Source organism: Stomoxys calcitrans, chromosome 5 (genome assembly GCF_963082655.1).
Source record: "Stomoxys calcitrans chromosome 5, idStoCalc2.1, whole genome shotgun sequence".
Classification (NCBI taxonomy): domain Eukaryota; kingdom Metazoa; phylum Arthropoda; class Insecta; order Diptera; family Muscidae; genus Stomoxys; species Stomoxys calcitrans.
Genome location: NC_081556.1, coordinates 63,186,608 through 63,212,546, shown reverse-complemented (window position 1 = coordinate 63,212,546; position 25,939 = coordinate 63,186,608). Strand labels below are relative to the sequence as shown.

The 25,939-nt window shown below is 39.1% G+C and overlaps 1 protein-coding gene across 1 annotated transcript in view; it reads right to left on the bottom strand.

The window, feature by feature from the left end:
- The window catches only part of LOC106093848 (muscarinic acetylcholine receptor DM1), a 69,194-nt gene that overhangs the window by 6,022 nt on the left and 37,233 nt on the right, over positions 1–25,939 (bottom strand). Inside the window, exons 2-4 of the mRNA XM_059370042.1 lie at positions 8,941–9,885; positions 8,525–8,711; positions 8,321–8,457 (exon numbers count right to left, since the gene is read on the bottom strand). Coding sequence (XP_059226025.1) covers positions 8,321–8,457; positions 8,525–8,711; positions 8,941–9,857 — 1,241 coding nt within the window. The 5' untranslated portion in view covers positions 9,858–9,885. The remainder of the gene's footprint in view (positions 1–8,320; positions 8,458–8,524; positions 8,712–8,940; positions 9,886–25,939) is intronic.

The window sequence follows — 25,939 nt, the reverse complement described above, 5'->3', positions numbered from 1 at the left end:
AGAACTACTGCTCTCAAAGAAGAACAACTGCCGTAATAGAAGAACTACTGCTACAATAACAGCAAAATTAACTACTAATATTCAGCAGATATTGTTTGCTATTTTCAGCAAATTTTCCTCCATGAGTGTATTAATAAACTTTCGTATTACTATATGCATGCTGCTGTCGAGAGAGGCGATCTCCAGGAATCTTTCCCTAAGATATTTTTCTATCAACCTCTCAAGAGACTTCAGCATAAAGGATGACAGACTAATAGGACGAAAATCGTTCGCCTTCGTGTGGTACATCCCACAAGTATATATGACATGCTGATACCAGCAGGATATATCTCCTAAGACAAGGAACCAGTCTATCAGACACAGCTTGTAATTCAACCGATGATATATCATCAGGGCCTGTCGACTTAAAGGAGTCAAAACTTCTTATCGCCCAAAAGATTTTCGGCTCAGACACAATTTCCCTAATAACCTAAAACGAATGCATACCAGTGACAACCACTTCTGGCGGCACGTTGTCCCTTAGAGAATTTCCCTCATTAGACATTGGGCCCGATAAAAGATCACTTGTAGCGTGTAGACGTGTTTATTTGAGCTCCTGATAAAACACTCCATACTCTGTTTATAAACCACAAAAAGATACAAATAAAAGCAAATTCAACAAGTGGTACACCCTGTGTTCAATAATAATCATATTCGAGTAACAGAAACAAGATAAGCACCTTTGGCTTGTGAAATTCGCTTGAATGGAGTACCATTCCAAAGAGATGAACATTTAATTGACGTGTTCAGCAACGTTTGCAACTCAATGAACATAGTCCCACCTAGAATTAAATCAACTCACCGCATGCAAAACAGAAATAACACTAAACAACGTATTTCGCCGGATGGAGTAATCCTAATTAAGTTTATGTCGCCATACGACAAACATTTTTTCTTAAAATCTATAACAAGCTATAAGAAACGGAATAACAACAAATTTTGCAAAATGCAATTCAATTAAAAAGGAAAGGTCTTTTAAAGGCAGCTTATACTTTTCGTGGCCTTGTATATATCAAACACCTCAATTGCGATGATCCAGTATGCGTTTTTCATCCCAAAATCCTTGATGAATATATATGTCTCGAAATTTATCCCAATCCGCCTTTCTTCTGATTAGCAGAGGGATCACTTCTTCATCGTTTTCGCCAAGTCCGATACTAATATAACGATGATCAAAGAAGCTGTGGCCATCCAACACTTCCCAGTCGCATATCCTTCCGCTTATATCCTCCTATACAAATAAAAATGGTCGGTTTATTCCGTTTATTACAAATCGCCAGATTGCAAATTATAATATATTCGATAAGCAGCTCACCCCTTTCATTGACATCCGAGCTTCCCAATATCTGGCAATGCACATTAGCATCACTTCCTACAATGAGGCTATTTTTTCCTTCAGTATTTGGCAACGGAAGAAGAAAACATTTTGACTATTCTTTTGCAAGAATACAGGCTCTGTGTCTCTCATTCCCCATACCCTTGAGTAGTTTAAATCCAGGAGTTCTCAGTCCACGAGCCATTCCTCCACACACCCATGGTTCCTAGACAAGAACCACATCAAATCCTCCTGCCATCATAAGCACCTTTAGTGCCGCCGAAGCGACCTTACAATGGATGAGATTTATCTGCAGAAACAGGGTCATAGTCAGGATCACCACTGTTTAGTTAGCCTCATTTTCTGAGTCCGCCAAGAGTTCATCCTCACAAGATTCGTTCGATCTTGACATGATAAGTTTCCTTACCCAAACAGGGGCAGTGGAGAAAGCAGGATGCTGAAAACTTGAAGTGTGAACAATTCATCCATAGAAGCTTCACTAAGTGTTGCTGTCGAAGTACATGTTCATTTTGAAGATAAGTAGTAGTAGTATTTTTTAGTAGTATTTTATTTTGTTTTCTATCATCATTACAATTCAAAACTTCTAATACATAGTATATATTAAATATAACAAAATAGAATATGTATTTATGACAATAACTTAGAAAGTTGTCTGTCAATAACCGATATTTAAAATTCTGTTAAATTAACTATAATTCTATAAAATAGTTGGTTTTTTTTTTTCAAAATTGTTCTTGAATTATATTCTTTCTATATCTTAATGCCATTCGGACATAATTGTATAGCTTCTCCCATCCATCTTCCATATACCCATTTAAAATATTTATAAGTTCTCTTTCTTCTAAATATGTGCTTCCTAAAAACCTCACTCTAATTTCACATAATATTGGACATTTGGCAATGAAATGTTGCATATTCTCGACTTCACGTGTATTGCAGAGAGTACATAGCTTTGTTTCTTCATTTCCATGGTAGTTTCCATTTAAATTTTGAAGATAATTGTAGACTTACTGTGGCTGTCAATGCTATTGCCAGATACATCTTTAATAGAAAACGTCATTAAAGTATTTTACTATGGTGGTATCAGGCCGTAGCATGTTGTCTGCAACTGAAACCTCGACTGGTGGAGTGGCTGCTCCAGGATCCACTAACCGACAGACGTCTGGTTAGCAGGGGCTTTTGACGAAGACGCCTGGTTCGAGTCTCAAGGACAAGGCCGAACATATTCTTTGTTCGCATGCCTATAATTTGCATGGGCCATCGCTCTTTAAGTGGTTGGAATAATAGAAGACGCATCGCTCTCAGGTTTATTGGAGGCTTGGTGTGAATGATCCTAAGACTCTCACTGATAGGAAGAGAGATTCCCTAAATTGGGAACGGGAATTCGCTGCACAGGCTAATCCAAAGACTACACGTCTAGATTCGGAACTGCACAGCAGTCAGCCAAAAGGCTGCGGTCACCTGGAGGCCATCCCATGCCTAAAAGAACTAGGGGAACAACAGTAAGATGGGTCCAAGAGCATTTGCTAATGTCGCTAGTGACAGTTTGGTGATGGCGGGACTGTCATCAGTATACTCCAATGTCCTTGCGGAATTTCCTGGGTCTTCTCCAGTTTGTGACGATGCAGGCTGGTATCGAGGCCGATATAAACTAATTGTCTTCGATAAGAAGGAAGATAGTGACCGGAAACATGCAGTATTCGTACCAAACTCCGGCTGTCTCGCAGACCTCAACAAGTCTGAAGGGGTTGTATCCTACGGATTCAACAAGTTGAAAATGAAGGTCTCAAGAAGCGGTGGGGTTGGGGTATCAGGAGACGACTCAGCAGTTATTGCTGAACACTTGCTTGAGCAACTATCGACCACATCGCTAAATCCCCTGCCCCAATCGAGACAGAAGGGGATGGCATCGAAACGGGACCCGACAAGCCCTGTACGGGTGGTTCACAAAGTTAGACTGGGCTCCAAGCGTGCTCCAGCGGGGAAGCACGGAACTCACAAAGTACTTCGACAGCAGCAGTTAGCGAAGCATCTAAATCGTCCACACCGCAAGTGCCCAGTGTCCTGAGAAAGAGTGGTTTCACAGCCTTCTCAACTGCCCCTGGATGCGTACGTTACATTCCTCTAACGAATCTTGTGAGGATGAACTGCTGGTGGAGGCAGAAGACGAGGCTAACACAACAGTCGTGGAAGTTCGGAATCCTGACTATGGTCCGGTTTCTACAGATAATCTCCACCATTGTAAGGCCGCTACGGGGGCACTAAAGGTCCTCCTGATGGCAGTGGAATTTGACGTGGTTTTTATTCAGAAACCATGGGTGTGTGGAGGAATGATTCGTAGATTAAGAATTTCTTTATTTAAACTACTCAAGGGTACGGTGAATGGAAGACATAGAGCCTGTATTTTTGCAAAGAATAGTCTAAATGTTTTTCTTCTTCCATCGCTTAGCACTGAAGATTTAGTAGTGGCCAGCCTTTAAATAAACAAGTCCCATTACTGGCTGGCTTCCCTATATATGGCACACAATTCTGAGATGCTGCCTTTAAACCTTGAGTCGCTGGTTAAAGCCGCTTCTGTAGGGAAGAAGAACCTCATCATAGGGAGTGATGCTAATGCACATCACCAGATATGGGGAAGTTCGGATGTCGAATATCGAAATGCGATCTGACGATTTGTAAAAAAAAGGGGATAAAACGACCTTTATTACCAGGAACAGGCAGGAGTTACTAGATATTACCTTTGTATCGGAATATATAAGTGGAAGAATATGCGACTGGGAAGTGTTAGATGACCACAGCTTCTCTGATCATCGTTATATTAGTTTTAGCCTTGAAGAAAATACTGCAGAAGTGGTCCCTCGGCTAAACAGAAGAAAGGCGGATTGGGATAAATTTCGGCACAAATTGTGCACGTCTATCCCTTCAAGACCGGAAAGGAAGTGGAAACTACGGAGGATATAGACATAGTGGTCAAGCGGATCACGAAGGCCCTGAATGACTCGCTTGTGTCAGCTTGCCCTAGTGCAAAGCCATCGGACAAACAGCGACCTCCATGGTGAACCCCACAGCTGGTTGGTCCAAGGAAGGACTGCAGAAAACTCTTCAACAGAGCCAAATCAACAAGAGCACCAAATGATTGGGACATCTAATAGGCTGAGCTAGGAAAATATAAGGGCGAGCTTAGAAAGGCTCAGAATAAATCCTGGGTAAAATTCTGCAGCTCCGTGAAGGATACATCTGAGGCCTCTAGGCTAAGGAAGATTCTGTCCTCGAGACCTATTACGGTGGGGTATATCCAGAAATCAGAGAATGTACGGACATTGACTAGTGAGAAAACACTATAACTACTCGTTGATACACATTTCCCGGGAAATTCTCCAACAGAAAACGTGGCGCCAGATGAGGTTGTCACTGATATGCATTCGGAAATATTGTCTGAGGCAATAAGGGAAATTGTGTTTGAACCGAAAATCCTTTGGGCGATAAGAAGTTTTGACTGTTTTAAGTCGCCAGGCCCTGATTATGTATCACCGCTTGAATTACAAGCTGTGTCTGAAAGACTGGTTCCCTGGCTTAGGGAGATATATTCTGCTTGTATCAGAATGTCACATATACCTGTGGGATGGAGGGACACGAAGGTCATTTTCATTCCGAAAACGGGAAAACCGCACCACACGAAGTCGAAAGATTTTCGTCCTATTAGTCCGTCATCCATTATCCTGAAGACTCTTGAGTGGTTGGTAGAATCATATCTTAGGGCAAAGATCGCATGTCGCTGCAGCAACATGCATATAGTAAAGGCAAATCTACTGAAACAGCCCTTCACGACCTAGTCGGCTACATAGAGGGTTCTCTCGCTGTCAAGAAATATGCAATGGTAGCATTTCTTACATCGAAGGTGCTTTCAATAATGTAAAACCGGCGTCAATCATGAAGAAGTTGGAGTTTCTAAGCATCAACTCTACCGTAAGAAAGTTTATTAATAACTTACTTATTAGGAGATGCATTTCGGCAGGCTTGGGATCTGTGGATCTAAAAAGATGGTTCAGCAGAGGAACACCTCAAGTAGGTGTACTGTCTCCTCTACTTTGGAACATTGCGATCAACAATATATTATTGTCTCTGGAAGGAAAAGGCGTAAAAGTGGTCGCGTATGCTGATGACGTGGAAATTCCGATTAGGAGAAAGTTTCCCAGCACTCTAAGAGATATACTTCAGGAAACTCTACGTGCAACAGCAAAGTGGGCTACCGAAAGTGCAAGACTGAAGTAGTTCTTTTCAGCAGGAGATACAAGTTGCCTACAGTGGAAGAGAATGTTTCATTTAAAGAAAGCGCAAAATACCTGGGGGTTTTGCTGGAAAAATCCAACATTTTTGAGAGGGCAAGAATGGCTACTCTTGCCCTATATACCTGCAAGAGCCATTGGAAAAAGTTGGGGATTTAGACTGCGTGTCATGCCTTGGGTATATACTGCAGTTGTCAGACCTATAATGCTATATGGTGTTATGGTCTGGTGGACGGCGCTTCAAAAGTTCACCTACTGCTCAATACTTAACCGGATCCAAAGGATGGCTTCTCTGTGCATCACAGACGCACTGAGGACGACACCATCTGATGCACTGAATTTAATGCTGCATCTTATGCCTCTGGACATTGTGGCTACCCAAATTGCAACGACCACTGCCGTTAAGTTAAGGGAGCTTTCTCTTTGGTCATGTAGCGGCTACGGATACTGTGTTATCTTGATACAATATCCGATGTTCCATGCAGTGTGGATTGCGCCCTATCTGAACCGCTTTTTGATAAAATGTACTGTACCACTTTTCCTGATAGAACCGGGATATCGTAGTTCCACTACGATATCCCTGGTAACAGAAATTACATAGACTTCTATACGGATGGTTCCAAACTAAACGACCAGGTGGACTTTGGGTGTATTCTAAAGATCTAGAACGGATCATATCGATAAGGTTACCCGACCACCGTAGTGTGTATCAAGCGCAGATCCTTGCAATTTAAGAAGTGGTGGAATGGCTAAAATATAATTTCATAATGACGATTGGCATAAATATCTCCTCAGACAGCCAGGCAGCCATTAAATCCCCCTAAATTTAATGGCTATTAAATCGCCCTCCACTGTAGCAGATATCTCAACGAGATGGTTGCTCAAAAACAGCTCAAAATTCACTTGTTCGAACCGAACACTGATTTTGGTAATAAAATTCAATGATTTGCAAGCGTTGCTCGTTAGTAAGTCTATTCATGATGAAATTTCAAAGCATACTGAGCATCTTTCTCTTTGACACCATGTCTGAAATCCCACGTGATCTGTCAAATACTAATGCATGAAAATCCTAACCTCAAAAAAATCACCCTTTAGTAACTGATACAGAAAGTGTGCTGAGGAAAGAAAACTTTACGCTGCTGCTAATGTACGACGATGGCGACGAAGAGGATACTGCGGAACTAATCCCTGATGATGGTATAGAATGTTAACCTCCTAGATAGAATGAGGTCCAATTAGGAGTGACCCGACTGAGGAACAACAAGGCAGCCGGAGCTGATGGGTTGCCCGCTGCTCTATTTAAGACCGGAGGCGACACGCTGATAAGACGTATGCACCAGGTTGTCCGCGCAAACTGGTCTGCAACAGCTGCTTGGAACCTTAGCATATTATGCCGCGTACACAAAAAATGAGACAAGAACGAGAAGAATGTGCTAACTACAAAGGAATAAGTCTCCTCCCCATCGCATACAAGATACTTTCAAGCGTACTGTGTGAAAGATGAAAACCTAAAGTCAATCAAATTATTATGCTCTATCAATGCGGTTTTAGACCTGTTAAATCCATTTATCGTGTGATATCCTGCTGGAGAAGATTATATGAGATTCAGGTGTGAATAAACATGGCATACTACTCACAATGACACTCTATGCTACTCGCCGGTCACCGGAAGAAGAAATTGCAGCCTTTGAAAGTACCGACAGAGAATCAACGAAAATGGGTTTGGCAGTAAATGGAGATAAGACATAGTGGATGATATCATCAACACCCACAAGGCCCTATAAAACCGAGCAGATAAAGAAAATTGAGAAAGTTGGGAACAACAACTTTGAGATAGTCAGCAACTTTATCTCCGAAACATGGGTACTTGCGAAAGCCGATGATACAATACTTGGCGTGTATGAGACAAAAATCCTTCGTAAAATATATGAGCCAGTTTGCGTTAATGGAAAAAATGAACCACGAGCTGTATGACCACGATAGCATAGTTAAAGCATACAATTTCAACGGTTGCGTTGGCTAGGTCATGTTGTCAGAATGGATGAAGAAGCCCCAGCAAATAACCTTTTGTAGGCGGTCACGGTGGTACACTCAAGCTGGGACGGCCAAGAACCCGATGGAATGATCAAGTGGTGGGAGACGGCTCGAAACTTCGCGACTGAGATTTTAAGAGGAGCGCAAAAGATCGATGTGCTTTGAACGCTATTCTACGTTCGGCTAATGGGTCAAATGCTCTGACATAGCCAATTTAAGTAAGTAAGGTAGTGCTTTCTAAGAGATTCACTCGAAGATTTTACATCTTCGAAAGTACACTTCGTTAAAACAGAAGGTATACACTGCACTACTGCTGTTGCAGTGGTGTGTGCATTGACCCAGAATCACTATCAGGTTCGATTTGGTCATTTCCGCTCATCCATTTTTATGTAACCAAGGTTAACGTCACAATTTTTATCCGATATTTTTCACTGGAATGTCATGGATTTTAGTTTTTTCTGTATATATACATCGTCCATTTACACTAGTATGGACGTAATGATTGCAATTTTCAAACGAGCTGCACGAAATTTGTTAAGTATTTCCTCAAATTCGTTTCAGATATGGCGGATGGGAAAAGTTCTCTTAGTAATTGTCGACCATGTAGCTAAGTACTTCTACTTACCCCATGTCTGATGGTTCTTCATGTTCATATTGATATTCGTCGGAATCTTCACGTCCTGAATGCCACCACGCAATGCACCACTCCTTTATGCTACCTAGGCAAGGATATGTACTCTTCGGTTTATGAATGCTTTTAATCTGTGAAACGAAATGAATTTGAAAAGTGATAGAATTAAATTAAGACATCCTTAAAGGAAATACGTACACTTGATTTCCTGGAATGCATGCCTTGGTAACTAGAGTCAATTATCATGTTGGGCATATAGACACTTTCTGCATCAGCTGATGACTCAGATCTAGGACGCCTCCAAATATCGTGCTCACCACCCACACCTCCGAGTTGAGATATGGACAGCATACCCCCAGTATGATTAATAGCGGCATTTTCATCACTTTCAATAAATATGGAGAAAAATTTAGGATTTGTGATCAATGTTCATAAATTATGACAGAGACACAGCTCATGGAAAACTTCGTTGGCAAAGGAAATACATGCACATTGCAAATGAAATGTAAAAATCAAACAAGTAGTGAAATGAAAACGTTTGCAATGTACATAATCTCCAAAGCCTTCACAACAACCGAAAATTTCTCTAAAGTTGCGTTCTGCCTATTAGTTACCTTGAATTGGAGCGTTTGGATGAATCTTTCTTTCCGGCTTGTAAATTAGGCAAATCCTTTTGCCGCTTTTTTGTCTCTTTCCAAATACGGTAGTAAAGGAAGCACATAATAGTTACGGGGAAATAAAAGGCCGCTAATGCGGTTAAAAATGTAATGTATTGATTTGTTTCAATAAACTGGATGTAGCATTCGTCTTGTGGTACGGTACGTTTACCCTCAATATACGGCCAGCTGTATATCCAAGGTGGCCACAGTATTAAACTTATTCCCCATGCAGCGGCAATCATACAGGCGGCTCTATTGGTCGTTCTCTTAGCCCGATAGGTAAGTGGTCTTGTAACACTAAAATACCGATCGAAGCTGATGATCAGAAGATTAAGCACAGACGCATTTGAAGCCAAGTAGTCCAAGGCCAGCCATGTATCACAAATGTGGGGTCCCAATGGCCAGTAACCGACTATTGTGGAGGCAGCAAACAGTGGCATAGATATGAGACCAATTGCAAAATCAGCAATGGCTAAAGAGAACAGGAAGTAATTGCTTATCGTTTGGAGTTGCTTGTCAATTTTGAAGGAAATCATGACCATGACATTTCCGACAACTGTCAACAAACTAAGAATGCCAGCTATGACACCCATTAGGATCATCGATGATAACGAGTAACGTGGACCTCGAGACTCCATAATATTTGTGAGATTCGATGGAAGTCCTGTAACCGATTCATTCCCAAGCAGAACTACAGCGGTGATGTTATCTAGGATATCTGACATGATAGTGACATGTTGGGATGGTGATTGTGTCGTAGTCGTAGTCGTAGTCGTCGTTGTAGTCGTAGTCGTTCGGAAGGATGGCGCCAGAGGCTCCAAAATGCTTGGGGGTCCATGAGCAGCCAGTGCCAAGCTTATGAATGAAGTCATTGTGTTTTCAAGTGAATCGTGGATTAGTCTGAAAGCAATAAAAAATTTAATTTAGTAAAATACAAGCCATGTTTCATTTCTCCAAACGTAGAAGCAACGCCTTTTTAAGATTTCAATTACAATGCATACGTCTCTTAATATTCTTATTCCAAAACTTCTGAAATTACTAGATTTCTCAGATACTGCTTGCAAGCTGATATAGTCGTATCAAACACAAATATATAAGTCTGTTTTCTGTAACAATGGTTGGTCAAACTCTCTTAATGTTTCCAAATGAGTACCACATGGTCCTATTCTTAGTCCTTTTTCATTCTCCATGTTTATAAATGAACTGCCAGATGTGCCTGTAACACGCGAAGGGTGATTTTTAAGCTACTATCCTTTTGACAACACTGATTAAAACAGCTCATGCACTATTCGTGTTTTGTTTCACTGTCAAGCATCTTCAGTTTGGTCTGTAATTTATCCATGAATCGTCTTACAAACGAACAACGCTTGCAAATTATTGAATTTTATTATCAAAGTGCCTGCTCTGTTATGAAAGTTCATCGCGCGCTTCTTCCATTGAGCGACGAAGCTCATTTTTGGGTCAATGGGTACCTAAATATTCAGAATTATCAATTTTGGTGTCAAGATCAGCCAAATGCATTGCAAGAGCTACAAATGTCAAATTTTGGTGCGGTTTATGAACTGGTGGCATCATTGGACCGTACTTCTTCAAAGAATATGCGAATCGTAACGTAACTGTGAAGCGCTATCGTAAGATGATATCCAACTTTTTCTGCTCAAAATGAGCAAGAGCTTGACTTGCACAACATATGGTTTCAACAAGACGGTGCCATATGCCACACGCACTCATAACAATGGACTTATTGAGAGGCGAGTTCGGTGAACATTTCCTAGATCGTCCGATTTAACGCATTTAGGCTGTTTTTTGTGGGGCTATTTTAAAGCTCATGTCTATACAGACAAGCCGCTTCATTGAAGCATTTATTCGTGAGATACCGACCGAAATGTTGGAAAGAGTATGTCAAAATTGGACTAAGCGGATGGACCATTTGAGGCGCAGTCAGGTTCAATATTTTCTAAAAATAAAGAGCTTATGTGTTCTTTTTTTAAAAGCTTTCCTGTAGCTCTTAAAAAATCACTCCTTATAATCAAAATGTTGCAAAGTCATAGATATCCAAACCTTCATGTACAACATAAATATTATAATTATTATTTAATTGCTCTCTCTAGAGGCTCAAGAAGTCAAGATCCCAGATCGGTTTATATGGCAGCTATATCAGTTTACCTACTGATTTGCGCCATACTCATCACAGTTTTTGGAAGTCATATCAAAACACCTCATGCGAAATTTCAGCCGATTTGGGTGAGAATTGCGCCCTCCAACTGCTCAATAAGTCGAAATCCAAATCCGGTTTATATGGCACCTATACCAGGTTATGGACCGATTTGGACCATACTTCGCACACATGTTAGAAGTGATATGAAAACCCTACGTGTAAATTCCAGTCAAATCGGACGAGGATTGCGCCTTCTAAAAGCTCAAGAAGTCAAGACGCAAGATCGGTTTATATGGCAGCTATTGGGTTGCCTAAAAAGTAATTGCGGATTTTTTAAATGAAAGTAAATGCGTTTTTAATAAAACTTAGAACGAACTTTAATCAAATATATAATTGCCATTTTGTTCGATAACCTTTTGTCATCTTCCTGGCAAATTTAGTATTCCACGCTCATAGAACTTCTGGCCTTTATCTGCAAAAAACTGAACCAAGTGCGATTTTATAGCCTCATCATAGCCGAAAGTTTTACCATTTAAGGAGTTCTGCAAAGATCGAAATAAATGGTAGTCTGATGGTGCAAGGTCAGGGCTATATGGTGGAAGCATCAAAAGTTCCCAGCCAAGCTCACTCAGTTTTTGGCGAGTGACCAAAGATGTGTGCGGTCTAGCGTTGTCCTGGTGGAATATGACACCTTTACGATTGACCAATTCTGATCGCTTCTCCTTGATGGCTGTATTCAATTTGTCCAATTGTTGACAGTAAACATCCGAATTAATCGTTTGGTTCCTTGGAAGCAGCTCAAAATATACCACACCCTTCCAATCCCACCAAACAGACAGCATAACCTTCTTTTGGTGGATATCAGTCTTTGAAGTGGTTTGAGCTGGTTCACCATGCTTGGACCATGATCGTTTTCGACTAACGTTGTTGTAAACAATCCATTTTTCATCTCCAGTTATGATTCGTTTTAAAAACGGATCGAATTCATTGCGTTTAAGGTGCATATCACAAGCGTTGATTCGGTTTGTTAAATGAATTTCTTTCAATACATGTGGTACCCATATTAAAATTGACGCCACGCAAACAAATGTAAACAAAATTTCGCGCACTTTTTTTCTAAAGCAAGCTAAAAGTAACAGCTGATAATTGACAGAAGAAAGAAAGAAGAAAGAATTAACCCAATATATCAGGTTATGAACCGATTTAAACCATACTTAGCACAGTTGTTGGAAGTGATGTGAAAACCCTACGTGCAAATTTTAGTCAAAACGGAAGAGAATCGCGCGCTCTACAGGCTCAAGAAGTCAAGACCCAAGGTCGGTTTAAATGGCAGCTATATCAAAACATAGACCGATATAGCCCATTTACAATCCCAACCGACCTACACTAATAAGAAGTATTTGTGCAAAATTGCAAGCGGCTAGCTTTACTCCTTCAAAACTTTGCGTGCTTTCGACAGACAGACAGACGGACGGACATGGCTAGTTCGACTTAAAATTTCACGATGATCAAGAATATATATACTTTGTGGGGTCTTAGACGTATATTTCGAGGTGTTACAAACAGAATGACGAAATTCACTATTCAGAAAAATTAAATTAAATAAGCTTCAACAGGTAAACGTTAATGGATTAAATAGATAATGGATTTACGGAATCAAACTTGTGGTTGCGAAACTGGTACATTATAATATCTGTAAGTGAACAATAAACATCTGAGTGATTTTGGTGCGAAAATAGAAAGTTATTATTAAAATTTACCAAAGATCGAAAATATTATCAAATTATGTAAAAATGTGCATACTCGTATGTGGATAAACGACATAAAATAGATGTATCGCTAAAGAAGCAAATTATTTCTCTTCATGAAGAATATTTTAATCGTCCCTTAGTATACGGAAAATAGTATATACGTTAAGATCCTGGTAAAAAAAGTTCACGATGTTCTTTTGAATTGTCGTTTCTTGAACCGGTTAATTGGCTTCCACCACGTGTGCATGGAAAAATTATTGCTATTTCTGTTTAACTGAAACAAGAGGATATCATTTCAGAATTAGGCAACCAGCTGTTAAAAGCCAAACAGATAAAAGAAAGATGATTAGGCAACATTTTAAATACGCTAATGTTGATAGTGTAATAAAGACTGTATCGCGTAAGGAAAACGACGCTGTTCCGTAAGTCATTAACGGAATATCATCAGATTCAACTGACTTTGAACCATCTCCAAGCAATATTATAATCTCCGAATCAGAGTATACCTTTTCTGAAGGAGGGGATTATCCCAATGGGAATTTCATGATCTCGTTCGGGATTTAGAATTGTCGAATAGATAAACGAAACCTAGGTTCCAGACTTAAGCAATGGAACTATTTGCAAGAAAATATAAACATTACATTTCGCAGGACCGAAAAAACTAGTTTGTTCGGATCAATTTTCAACGTAAGAACGACAGTTCAACAAAAAGTAATATAAACCTTTTTATATAGTTTCCTATATTTTATCTATATATGTATATTTTCTATTCTGAAAGCAGTGCACAATGATGGATCGCTTCCTTCGGTACCATTGGCCTACGCCTCCGATGCCCTCCGATACTAAATGCTATAGGATACACTACACATAATTGGCTAATTGTGGCTGATTTGAAAGAACTAACAATTTTGAATGGCTTGCAAGGTGGAAACACAAAGTATTTTTGTGAATGGGACAGCCGAGTCTCTCTAAACATTACTTACAAAGAAACTGGAAATTGTGTTGAACAGTTATAACTGGTGAAAACATAGCATAAATATCCCGTCAGTCAATCCAAAAGACATCATTTTATCTCCATTGCACATAAAATTGAGCAAATAAAGCAACTCGTGAAAGCACTTTATTAAAATGGAGCAACATTCACATACCTTGAACAGGGTTTTCCACGAATTACGAGCGGAAAATTAAAAGAATTATCTTCTTATATATAAAAATCAATTTGTGTTTGTTTGTATGTTTGTTTGTTCTTTATAGACTCAGAAACGGCTGAACCGATTTTCTTGAAACTTTCACAGATGGTACATATTGACCCAGTGGTGAAAATAGGGTAATACATTTTCAGAAACGCCAGATCTCGGAGATTGGTGGTGCAATTTATGCGAAATTTTGTGTGCTCTCATATAGTACCCTAAAAATAAGAATTTGGTATCCAAATTTCGGATGGGGTACCTAGGGGGGCTGCCCCATCCTAAAACCTATCAAACATATATTTAGACCAATCACGACAATATGGGACTCAAATGAAAGGTATTTAGGATAAGAAAACGTATCTGATATCCAATTGTCGGATGGGGTACCTAGGGGGACCACCCCAACCCCCAAAACGCCCCCAAATCGGACGTATTTACCGACCATATCAATATGGGACTCAAATAAAAGGTATTTACGAGTAGAGTACGAATCTGATATAAAAATGTGGAACCACGTTTCTGGGGGTCCACCCCTTAACCAAAACACCCCCAAACAGGACTTATTTACTGACCATGGTAATATGGGGCTTAAATATAAGGTATTTGAATGTAGAATTCGAATCTGATATCAAAATATGGGACCAAGTGTTTGTGGGGCCGCCTCTCCCCAATAACATCCCCACAATGGGGACAAATTTACGATAATAGCAATATAGGGCTCAAATGAAAGGTCTTTGGAAGTAAAGCACGAATCTGATATCAATATTCGGGAAAAGTGTTTATGGGGCCACCCCACCCCCCCAACACCATCCAACTAGGAAGTATTTTCTGACTATTGCAATATGAGGCTTAAATAAGAGGGTTTTTAGAGTAGAACACGAATCCTATATATTTTTCTATTTTTTTCTACTAACCATTTTTTTTACTAACCATTGCAATATGGGGCTCAAATATTTGGAAGTAGAATTCGAATTTGATATCCAAATGTAGGACCATGTATTAAGGGCATCACCACTTCTCCAAAACACCCCCGAAAGGGTAAACATTTTTCGACCATGCCAATAAGTGGCTTAAATGAAAGGCATTTGAGATTAGAAAACGAATTTGATAACCAATTTTGGGACCACGTGTTTGGGGGAAGCCTCATCCTGTAAACTCCCCTCAAAACTTATGGCAATGTGGGGTTTAAATAAATGGTATTTGAGAAAAGAGAACGATGCTGATATTTTTTCAGGGTCAAGTGTCTGGGGGACCACCTCTCCCCCGAAAACACCACTAAATCAGACATAGTGAGAATATCGGGCTGAAATGAAGTATTTTAAGAATGGAGTACTCCTTACATCCAAACTTAAATTCGTAGACCCATAAAGATCATATGGGATTTAGATAAAGGCGCTTATATTGTTAAACTGTTAGTCAAGCAATATACTATTTTCGTAGCATGGTATTTCACTAAAATATCTTTAATTGTCGAAAATAAATATTCCAAGGAAAGTTTTGTTCCATATAAAGTAAAAGAAGGCGCAGCGGAGCGGGCCCGGGTCAGCTAGTATATACATATATATTATATGAACATTAATAAAAAGCAATTTAAATTTAAATCATCGGTTATCTTTACTGGCCCCCAAATACGGTAATTGGTAAAAGATGACAAACTCGTAAATCAAAAGAAGCTTGAATAAAAAAAGGCATGGAATAGTCTAAACAACCATGCTTACCATGCAATGGGTTACAAAATGTCAATAAAATTACACTATCTGCATGCTCATTTGGAAAGATTTCCATTAAGTTTAGGACAGCTGAGAGATAAGCAATGTGCAAGATTTCACCGGGAATTATCTAAAATTGAAAAACGTTTTATAGGAACAAATAAAATAAGTATGCTATCTAACTACTGCTGCTTATAAAACACCCAGAAATACAAAATATGTTTAAATAAAAAACCAAAGAATTAAAACACAAAAAATTGCATAAGTCATCTATTTTTTAACCGAATTTATTGTTATTACCCATTTTGGGAAGCTTATTTAATTCTTTCTTTTCACAGTAGTAAATATATATATGCTGTTTGTTTATAGACTGAGGAAAATGTTTTTATGCGTTTCTATTGCGTTTTTTTTTCATATTTCAGCCAATGTAATATAAATATACCTTATTTGAAAGACACTGTTGTGACCTTCACAAGAAGGTAAGGTTCAAAGAAATCCGTTGTGAATCAAAAAAGTTATGCCCATTTTGAACCGAAAATCGAAAATCTACGCGTCATAAAATCACTTACGAAAGTGAACCAGAAAAATTGAAGCTAGTTTCGTCTCGTTTCGTCTTGGTACATTAGAACCCGTGCATATTTTTGGTGTAGCACAGTGTAATCAATGTATTATATACTTGTATTTTGACTTGCAGTTTTTCCTCAGACTTTATTTTCTTGGAAAATTTGCATATTCGTGGGCTCACATATCGTAAACTTTTTCAAATTTTGACTTGTATTCTAAAGTAAAGTTGTAGTTGTTGCGTCAGGCTACAATTTCTCTGAGCACATTACTTAGAAACAAAAAGAAAATGTAAACAAATCAAAAATTTTTTGATATTTTGGCCTATAACAGCCAAACCATTGAGACTTTCGATCCAATATAAAGAAAAAAATTGTAGCGAATGCAATCGTTAAGAACTCTCTAGTGCATCTTAAAAGCATTGGAACGCTCTTTCAGGCAGTTTCGGCCTTGTGAAAGTGCAAATTTTTCGTGAAAATATTGATAAAATACCATTTTCAGTTGTTCATAGCGCAAAAAATGTTCTATTTATTATTTTATCCACTTTATCCAAAAATAAAATGTTTTATTTTTTTTTTTTGTTCAATATTTATTACGAGAAGTTCATTTTAAGTACAAAGTTATTGTATTATTGTTTTAAACGTATAGGATGGTGGTATACTAATCTAGTCATTCCGTTTGTAACACCTCGAAATATTCGCCTAAGACCCCTAGTGGCACAGATATTTCTACATACCTTTACATAAACTGCAGTTATGTAAGCTGACAGACACTTAGTTGGGATACGACTTTTACTCTAAAAATTTTAACTAATTATGATACAGGAAACCATGGTAAGCAATTTTATGAAGAATAAACATTTGGCGGAAAAAAATTTTCTAACAAAAGTTTCGTTTTGTAAAACGTGTTTTTGGAGCAGGGTATGTAGACATTTCTGTGTCGCTGTATATTCTTGATCGTCTCGACGTTCTGAATCGATCTAGCCATGTGTGTCCGTCCGTCCGTCTGTCGAAATCACGATAGCGGTCAAACGCGCAAAGCTAGTCATAACAGAAATAGACGTTCAAAATTTCAGCCACATCGGTGAAAAATTGCTCCCTACAGTAACGTTTTTAAGGTAGAACATGAATTCCACTCATTAATTTTTCAAACTTAAGTATTGAGAGTGTACTTTACACAAATTCAATGTTTGATATGTGTTATATTCTACTTTGTTGTTGTTTTGTTTCTTTAAAATTTAATGTTATTTTAGTAATAACAAATAAGACTTTTTAAATAAAATGCCTGGTATTTTCTGCAAAACATATCAGTTTTCCATTTTTTTCTATATAATTCAATATAGCAAAATCTTATCAAATGATACAATCTATCTATATATATAAAAATTAATTTGTGTTTGTTTTTGTTTCTGGGTTTGTAAATTTGTTTGTTCCGTATAGACTCAAAAACCGCTGAACCGATTTCTTTGAAATTTTCAAAGATTGTATTTGTATACACCAATCATGACAGTGTGGGGTTCAAGTGAAAGTTTGAGGTTGTGGACTGCGAATCAGATATCTTTATTCTGCTCATATACCTAGCGAACCACTTCACTCCAAAAAAGTCGAATGACCTAATGGGTCACTGTGTGATTTATTTAGTTTGGACAGCCTACAATTAAATATAGGCCGCAATACCCCCAAAATTACAAGGGGTTCATCGATATGGGGCCTTCCTTTCCTAGACAAGTCTAAACGATGTGTTGCTGGGCAAACTAAAAACTGTCGCCAACGCACAAAATACACAGACTGGCAAGTTAGTTCTTTAGAACAGAACATCGTTTAATATGGCAATTTTATTTGATATGAAAAAAGACTAAATTATGACTATTTAATAGGTAGTCAAATAGCCTTAGTTAGTTGTCTATACCACATGATGACCAATGTTATAGGCATTAAGCCACTCCAAGCGAAAAGCATCAACATTTAAATTAGCGCCAAATACTGGCTGTCGTCAATTGGATTCAGAAATCAGCCAGTAGATCGCGCTCAGTTGGAGAAGCCAACATGAACAGTGAGCGGGCAGAGTGGTCAAAATTGATCATACAGCATTTATATTAGTTATGACAATCTATCGGTCTTTTGAATAAAGAATAGGAATTTCGTTGCGGTTGTTTGCGACGTTATTTGGTATCATAATTTGGGGGGTGCCTAGGAGGGCCGCCCACCCCAAAACCCGTCAAACGGATTTATGGACCAATCACTACAATATGGGTATCAAATTAAAGGTATTTGAGAGTACGAAACGAATATGATACGCAAATGTGGCACCAAATCTTTAGGGGACCACCCCAACCCCCGAAACACCCCTAAATCGAACATATATACCGACCATGGCAATATGGGACTCAAATGAGAGGTATTTGCGAGTAGAATCCAAATGTGGGACTAAGTTTCTGGGGGTCCACCCCTTCCCCAAACAAGACTTATTTACAGACCATTGCAATATGTGGCTTAAATAAAACTATTTGAGTGAAGAATATGACTATGATATTCAAATGTGGGACCACGTGTTTGGGGGGTCGCCCCTCCCCCAAATAGGACAAATTTACTGCTTTCATTTAGCCCCATAACAATATGGGGCTCAAATGAAAGGTCTTTTGGAGTAAAGCTCGAATCTGATATCAATATTCGGGAAAAAGTGTCTATGGTGCCACTCCACACCCATAACTCCACCCAAATATGAAATAATTGACGATCATTGTAAATGCTGCTCAAATGAGGGTTATTTTAAAGTAGAACACGAATCTGATATGTATTTTCAGGGCCAAGTCACTGAGTGGCCGACCCATCCCCCAAAATATTCCAGAAACTGGTCATGTTTGCCGAAAATGGAAATATGGGGCTCAAATGAAAAGTACAATATTTGGAAGTAGGCGACGAATCTGATATCAACATTCGGGACCAACTGTCTAGAAGACGTCCCACCCCCACAACAACACCCAAAAAGGACGTATTTGATCGCCATGACAATTTGGATCTTAAAGAGAGTAGAGCTCGATATTTATAGTTCTTAGGGCCCATACCACAAACCGGACATATTGCAGACTTTTGCAATAATGGATTGAAACGAAAGGTGTTTGAGATTAGAAAACGAATTTGGTATCCAATTTTGAGACCAGTGGCAATATAGGGTTCAAATAATATAGGGTTCAAATGATGTTTGAGAGTAGAGCACAATGCTGGTATTTTTTGAGAACTAAGTGTTTGGGGGCCAACCCACGGCCATATTTACAGACCATGCCGATGTAAAGCACAAATAAAAGGTATTGGGGAGTAGAGCACGAAATTGATACCCACTTTCGGAACCAATTTTCTGGGGATTACCCCCAAATTTCCTCCCCAAAATTCCTCCCAAAGAATACAAATTTACCGATCATGGCAATATGTGGCTCAATTGGAAGGTGTTTGAGATTAGAAAACGAATTTGATAACCAATATTGGCGTAAAGTGTTTGGGGAGCGCCTCATCCCATAAACTCCCCTTAAACCAATGATAATATGGGGTTGGAATAAATGTTATTTGAGAGAGGAGCTTGATACTGATATCTTTTTTCAGGGCCAAGTGTTCGGGGGATAACTTTACACCCGAAAACATCCCTAAAACGGATATCATGGGAATATTGGGCTAAAATATGGAGTACATCTACATCATAAATGGAGTAAATTTAACATCCAAACCTAAATGACCCTAAACTATCCGAGCGAATTCGTAGAGCAATAAAGATCATATAGAATTCATATAAAGGCCTTTAAATTGTTATAGTGTTAGCCAAGCGATATACATTTACTATTTTCCTAGCATGGTAATATTTAATTGTCGAAAATAAATATTCAAATGATAATTTTGTTCCATATGAAGTAAAAGAATGCGCAGCGGAGCGGATTCTGTTAAGCTAGTTAATGTATAAAAGCAAGCTTGGTCAATAAAGACCTTAGAAAGATACCTAAGAAAGTACTACATTCATATACATATATCTTATATATAACAAGTAAAAGCGTGCTAAGTTCGACCGGGCCTAGTCTTATTTACCGTTCATCATGGATAGCATGTGTCAAGTTGCTTGGTGCTTTTTTATAGGCAAACAAAGGATAATGGGGACGAATTGCTAAGCTATTGGACCTTTATCAGGTTATGGTATTGGACCTTTATCAGGTTATGGACCAATTCGGGCTATACATGATTTGGATGATGGAGAGCAGAGTAGAAGTCATTGTGCAAAATTTCTGAATAGCGCTATAGAGGCCCAAAAAGTATAATCGGGAGTTCGGTTCATATGGGACCTATAGAAGATTTTAGACCTATTCAGATCATTTCTGGAGCGTTAATTGAAGGTCATAGAAGAAGTCGTTGCGCAAAATTTCAGTCAAATCAAATAATAGGGCCTCAAGAAGTGCATTCGGGAGATCGTTTTATATGGGAGCTGTATCAGGTATTAGACCGATTCAGGCCAAACTTTGTACTTTTGTTGTACGTATGTTGAAAGTCGTAGAAGAAGTCATTGTACAAAATCGGATAAGAATTGCGCCCTCCAGAATCAAATCCTAGAAATCAAATCAGGAGATCGGTTTATATGGGCTTACTAGCTGAACCGGGCCCGCTCCGCTGCGCCTTCTTTTACATTATATGGAACAAAATTATCCTTTGAATATTATTTTTATTTTCGACAATTGAAGAGCTTTTAGAGTAATACCATGCTACAAAAATGGTATATGTACATCGCTTGACTAACAGTTTAACAATATAAATGCTTTTATTTGGATGCATGATGTTCTCCTCTTAAAAAAAAAAAATACATTATTAGAGCCCAAATACATTTTATTTGACCCTAATATTTCCATAGTCGGTAAATATGTATGTCCGATTTAGGGGTGTTTTGGGGGGTGGGGTGGTCCCCCAAACACTTGGTTCGGAAAAGCTTTTAGCATCGTGGTCTACTACCACCACCACCTACCACCTATTTTAAACGCATATTCCATTTGGTTTATGGGATGAGGCGTCCCCCAAACACTTGGTCCTACATTTGGATATCATATTCCTATTCTACTCCTTAATTCCTTTTATTTGAGCCCCATATTTTTGGTTTTAGGTTACTAAAAAAGAGCAAAAAATGTTTCGCTTAAATCAACCCACCCATCTCCGAGATCTGGCTGCCAAACCGATCTTGGTCCGAGGACCAAGATCGGTTTATATGGCAGCTATTTTACCAAAACATGCACCGATTTGGCCCATTTACAATCCCAACCGACTTGGACTAATAAGAAATATATGTGCAAAATTTCTAGCACCTAGCTTTACTCCTTCGAAGGTAGCGTGCTTTCGGCAGACATACTGACGGACGGACATGGCTTAATCGATTTAGCACGTCAAGACGATCAATAATATACATATATACTTTGCTGGGTCTCAAATCAATATTTCGATGAGTAACAAACGATATGGCGAAATTAGTATACCCATATCCGTTGGTGGAGGGTATAAAAAATCAATCTTTGTCTGTTTATTTGTTTGTATTTTCCGTATGGACTCAAAAACGGCTTAACCGATATATATATATATATATATATATATATTCCATTTAGAGTAGGAATCGAATTTGGTATCCACTTTTGGGACCAAGTATTTTAGGAATGGCCTCACCCGGAAAACACCCCTAAACGGGACATTTTACCGACTATGGCAGTATGGGGCTCAAATGAAAGGTAATTAAGAGTAAAGCACTAATGCGATATCCATTTTCGGGACCAAGTGTCTGGCGGACCGCCTCACCCCCAAAACGGACTTATTTACTGACTACAGCAATATGGGGCTCACATAAAATATCCATTTTCCGAACCAAGTATCTGGGTGGCCATCCCACCGCCAAAAAACCCTCCAAACGGGACATATGTACCGACCACGCCAAAGTGGAGCTCAAATAAAAGATAGTTGGGAGTAGAGGCTGAATTTGATATCCATTCTATTATTTACCGCCCATAGCAATATAGGGCTCAAATAAAAGGTATTTGAGGTATATTTGTATATATAAACAAATAATTAATATAATTATAATTACATCAAAACATGTGAAAAATTATCGGCTGCATACATCTGAAAACAGCGTTTAAAAAGTGTTAAGGATAATCCGGGTGATGCGCAGCAACCGAAAAACTAAATAATCTGTGGGGAGACTTTTCAATAAATCCACTTTGAGCATTTCGCCCACAAACATCGCACACTGGGCTAATATCGAACGAAATTTAAAAAAAAAAATATGATATTTGAGAACGGATAGAGATATCTCTTTGAAATTTGAAATGGTTAGAGCTCATGTGTTATCGAGATCACTTCTATTCCATAGTGAATTTATTTAAAAAAACTCTCGACAGTTTTTTTTTGTTTTTTGGTTTTTTCCCGTCTATGAACATTGAAATTCAAGATCTCGAATAATTTTCTAGGTGTAATATTTTTATTTAAAATTGGCTCAGGCGCATTGTGCGCATTGTTTGGTGTATACGAGGATAGTATGCATCGAAAATGTAACGCATTTTACAGCAAGTTTTATTAAGTAACTGTCTGCGATGATGATCAACTTTGAATAAGTTTTGATTTGTCGAAATTTTTGAAATTTGCCAAAAAATAGAGATTAGTTTGTGTGAGATCTGGTAGTAATTCAAGTAGGGCTGGCTGCACAGACAAATGTGTGGTCACTCTGGTTTGTCGCCCGATACGCTACTTGGTCTAAGTCCCTTGAAGCGCTGGATGCATATCCAAAAGATAATGGTTCGGATGGCTGCTGCGATAGCATCCCAAAAGATACTGCTGAGGCTGAGATAGAATATAATTGTGTCTACTCACGGAAGGCCACTGTAGTGCAGAGGTTAGCATGTCCGCATATGGCGCTGAAATCCGGAGCTGGAATCCTGGCGAGAACATCACCAAAAAATGTTCCCTCCTGATGCTGGCAAATTTCTGAGGTATTATTTGCAAATTTTGCCCATGAACTTTCCATTAAGGAACAGGGGCAAACTCTGAGGTATTATGCCATGTTCAAATTTCTTTCCAAAGAGTTGACGCACTGAGGTATGCTTTTTGGAACTCGGCTATAAAAAGGAGGTCCCTCAAGCTTAAACTTGAATCGGACAGCACTGATAACATGTGTGAAGTTTACCCCTGTTCCTAAATGGAACGTTCAGTGGCAACTTTGCATTTGCACTGGTAGAATCTTTGTCCCATACAAGATCCGTTCTCGGCCGTTCTGAATCTTATTTCACTGCGTGTTTCTCACCTGGCTTGTCCACATGGTTTACCACCGATCGGCCAATTGCTTTGTGTATATTGTCACCAAGGTCCATGCTGCTACCAAGTGTCCAAGGTTGCGAGAGAGGTTGGCAAGATTCGCAATGGGCTTCTAAATTCATGATCCTACAATTGACGGCATGTGGTATGATTGTAATGCTGCCTGGAGGGAGGGCAATTGTTAAACAATACCGGAGGTATCATCCACCCTGGGGATTATACTTTTTATCCCTAAATTCGACATACGACTGGTGACCGCACAAATCATTCGCTATCCAACATATCAGATCTGTCTGTCCTAAGATGGATCGTCTGTCCTAAGATGGCTCGCAACGAAGCCGTCATGCTATGCGATTTACTAAATCCATGTTAATGATCATCAATTGGGTCGGGAAGGGCCCGGACAACGGGGGCCGGGAGTTGTAGTGCTTCTTGTGTATTGATTACTGATGAGTAAAGAGAAATCGGTATATACTATTCTCCCTTACTTGAGTCATTCCGTTCCAGGCTTCAGCTGCGGGATTACTCCGCCCATTTTCCAAACATCGGTAACTACGAGAGGACATCAGCCAAGATCTCGACTCACGCTACATTCAAATTCTTCCGCATCAATGTAGAAATTCTCTCTGTGTCCGTGTGTCTGTCTGTCTTTTTGACGAATTTGTGCTGCGCACGAATTTGTAACTTGTCGTTCATCGGCTCGTAAATCACATGTTCGGAGAATGATTCCCCTCCTCGCCCTGTATTTTTATATTCACTGAAGCCACCCAAACGGCTTTCTTCTGATTAATAAAAGTTTGGCGTTCAGAAGTTACCATACTTTTTGGCCGGTCAATGGATAGAACCACGACCAGAGATGTAGTTTAATCTTATATATAAAAATCAATTTGTGTTTGTTTGTGTGTTCCTTATAGACTCAAAAACGGCCTCAAAAACCAAAATCGGACATATTTACCGACCATGGCAATATGGGACTCAAATGAAAGATATTTGCGAGTAGAATATGAATCTTATATCCAAATGAGGGACCACGTTTCTGGAGTTCCACCCCTTCCCCAAAACACCCCCAAACTGGATTTATTTACTGACCATGGCAATATGGGGCTTAAATAAAAGCTATTTGAGTGTAGAATTCGAATCTGATATCCAAATATGGAGGCAAGTGTTTAGGGGCCGCCTCTCCCCAAAAACAAATTTACGACCATTACAATATGGGGCTTAAATGAAAGGTTTTTGGGAGTAAAGCACGAATCTGATATCAATATTCGGGAAAAGTGTCTATGGGGCCACCCCACCCCCACAACACCACCCAAATAGGAAGTATTTGCTGACCGTTGCAATATATACTCAAATAAGAGAGTTTTTAGAGTAGAACACGAATCCGATATATATTTTCAAGGCCAACTCTCCCTGAGTGGCCGAAACACCACCCAAGCCGGTCATGTTTGCCGACTATGGAAATATGGGGCTCAAATTAAAGGTATATGGGAGTACACCACGTATCTGATATCAACATTAGGGACCAACTTTCTAGGGGACGCCCCACCACCATAACAACCCCCAAATAGGACGTATTTGCTCACCAAGACAATTGGGGTCTTAAAGAGAGTGCAACTAAATATTTAGTATTTAGGGCCAATACCCCAAACCGGACATATTTTCTGACTTTTGCAATAAGGAGTTTAAATGAGATTAGAGAACGAATTTGATATCCGATTTTGAGGCCGATGGCAATATGGGGTTCAAATAAATGATGTATAGATATATAAGAATAGAGCACGTTGCTGATATATTTTTTCCGGGCTTAGTGTTTGGGGGATCGCAAAACACCCCTAAATCGGGCATATTTACCGACCTTGTCAATATGGAGCTTAAGTGAAAGGTATTGGGAGGTAGAGCAAGAATTGATACCCATTTTCGGGACCAATTTTCTGGGGATCTACCACTTTCCCAAAATACCCCAAAACAGCAACTTTTTTACTTACCATCGCAATATGGGGCTCAAATAAAGGCATTTGGGAGTAGAATACGGATTTGATATCCAAATGTAGGACCATGTATTTAGGGCATCATCCCTTTCCCTAAATACCCCCCAGAGGGTAAAAATTTTTCGGCCATGCCAATATGTGGCTCAAATGAAAGGTATTTGAGATTAGAAAACGAATTTGATAACCTATTTTGGGGCCATGTGTTTGGGGAACGCCTCATCGTGTAAACTTCCCTAAACCAATGGCAATATGGGATTTAAATAAATGGTATTTGAAAGAAG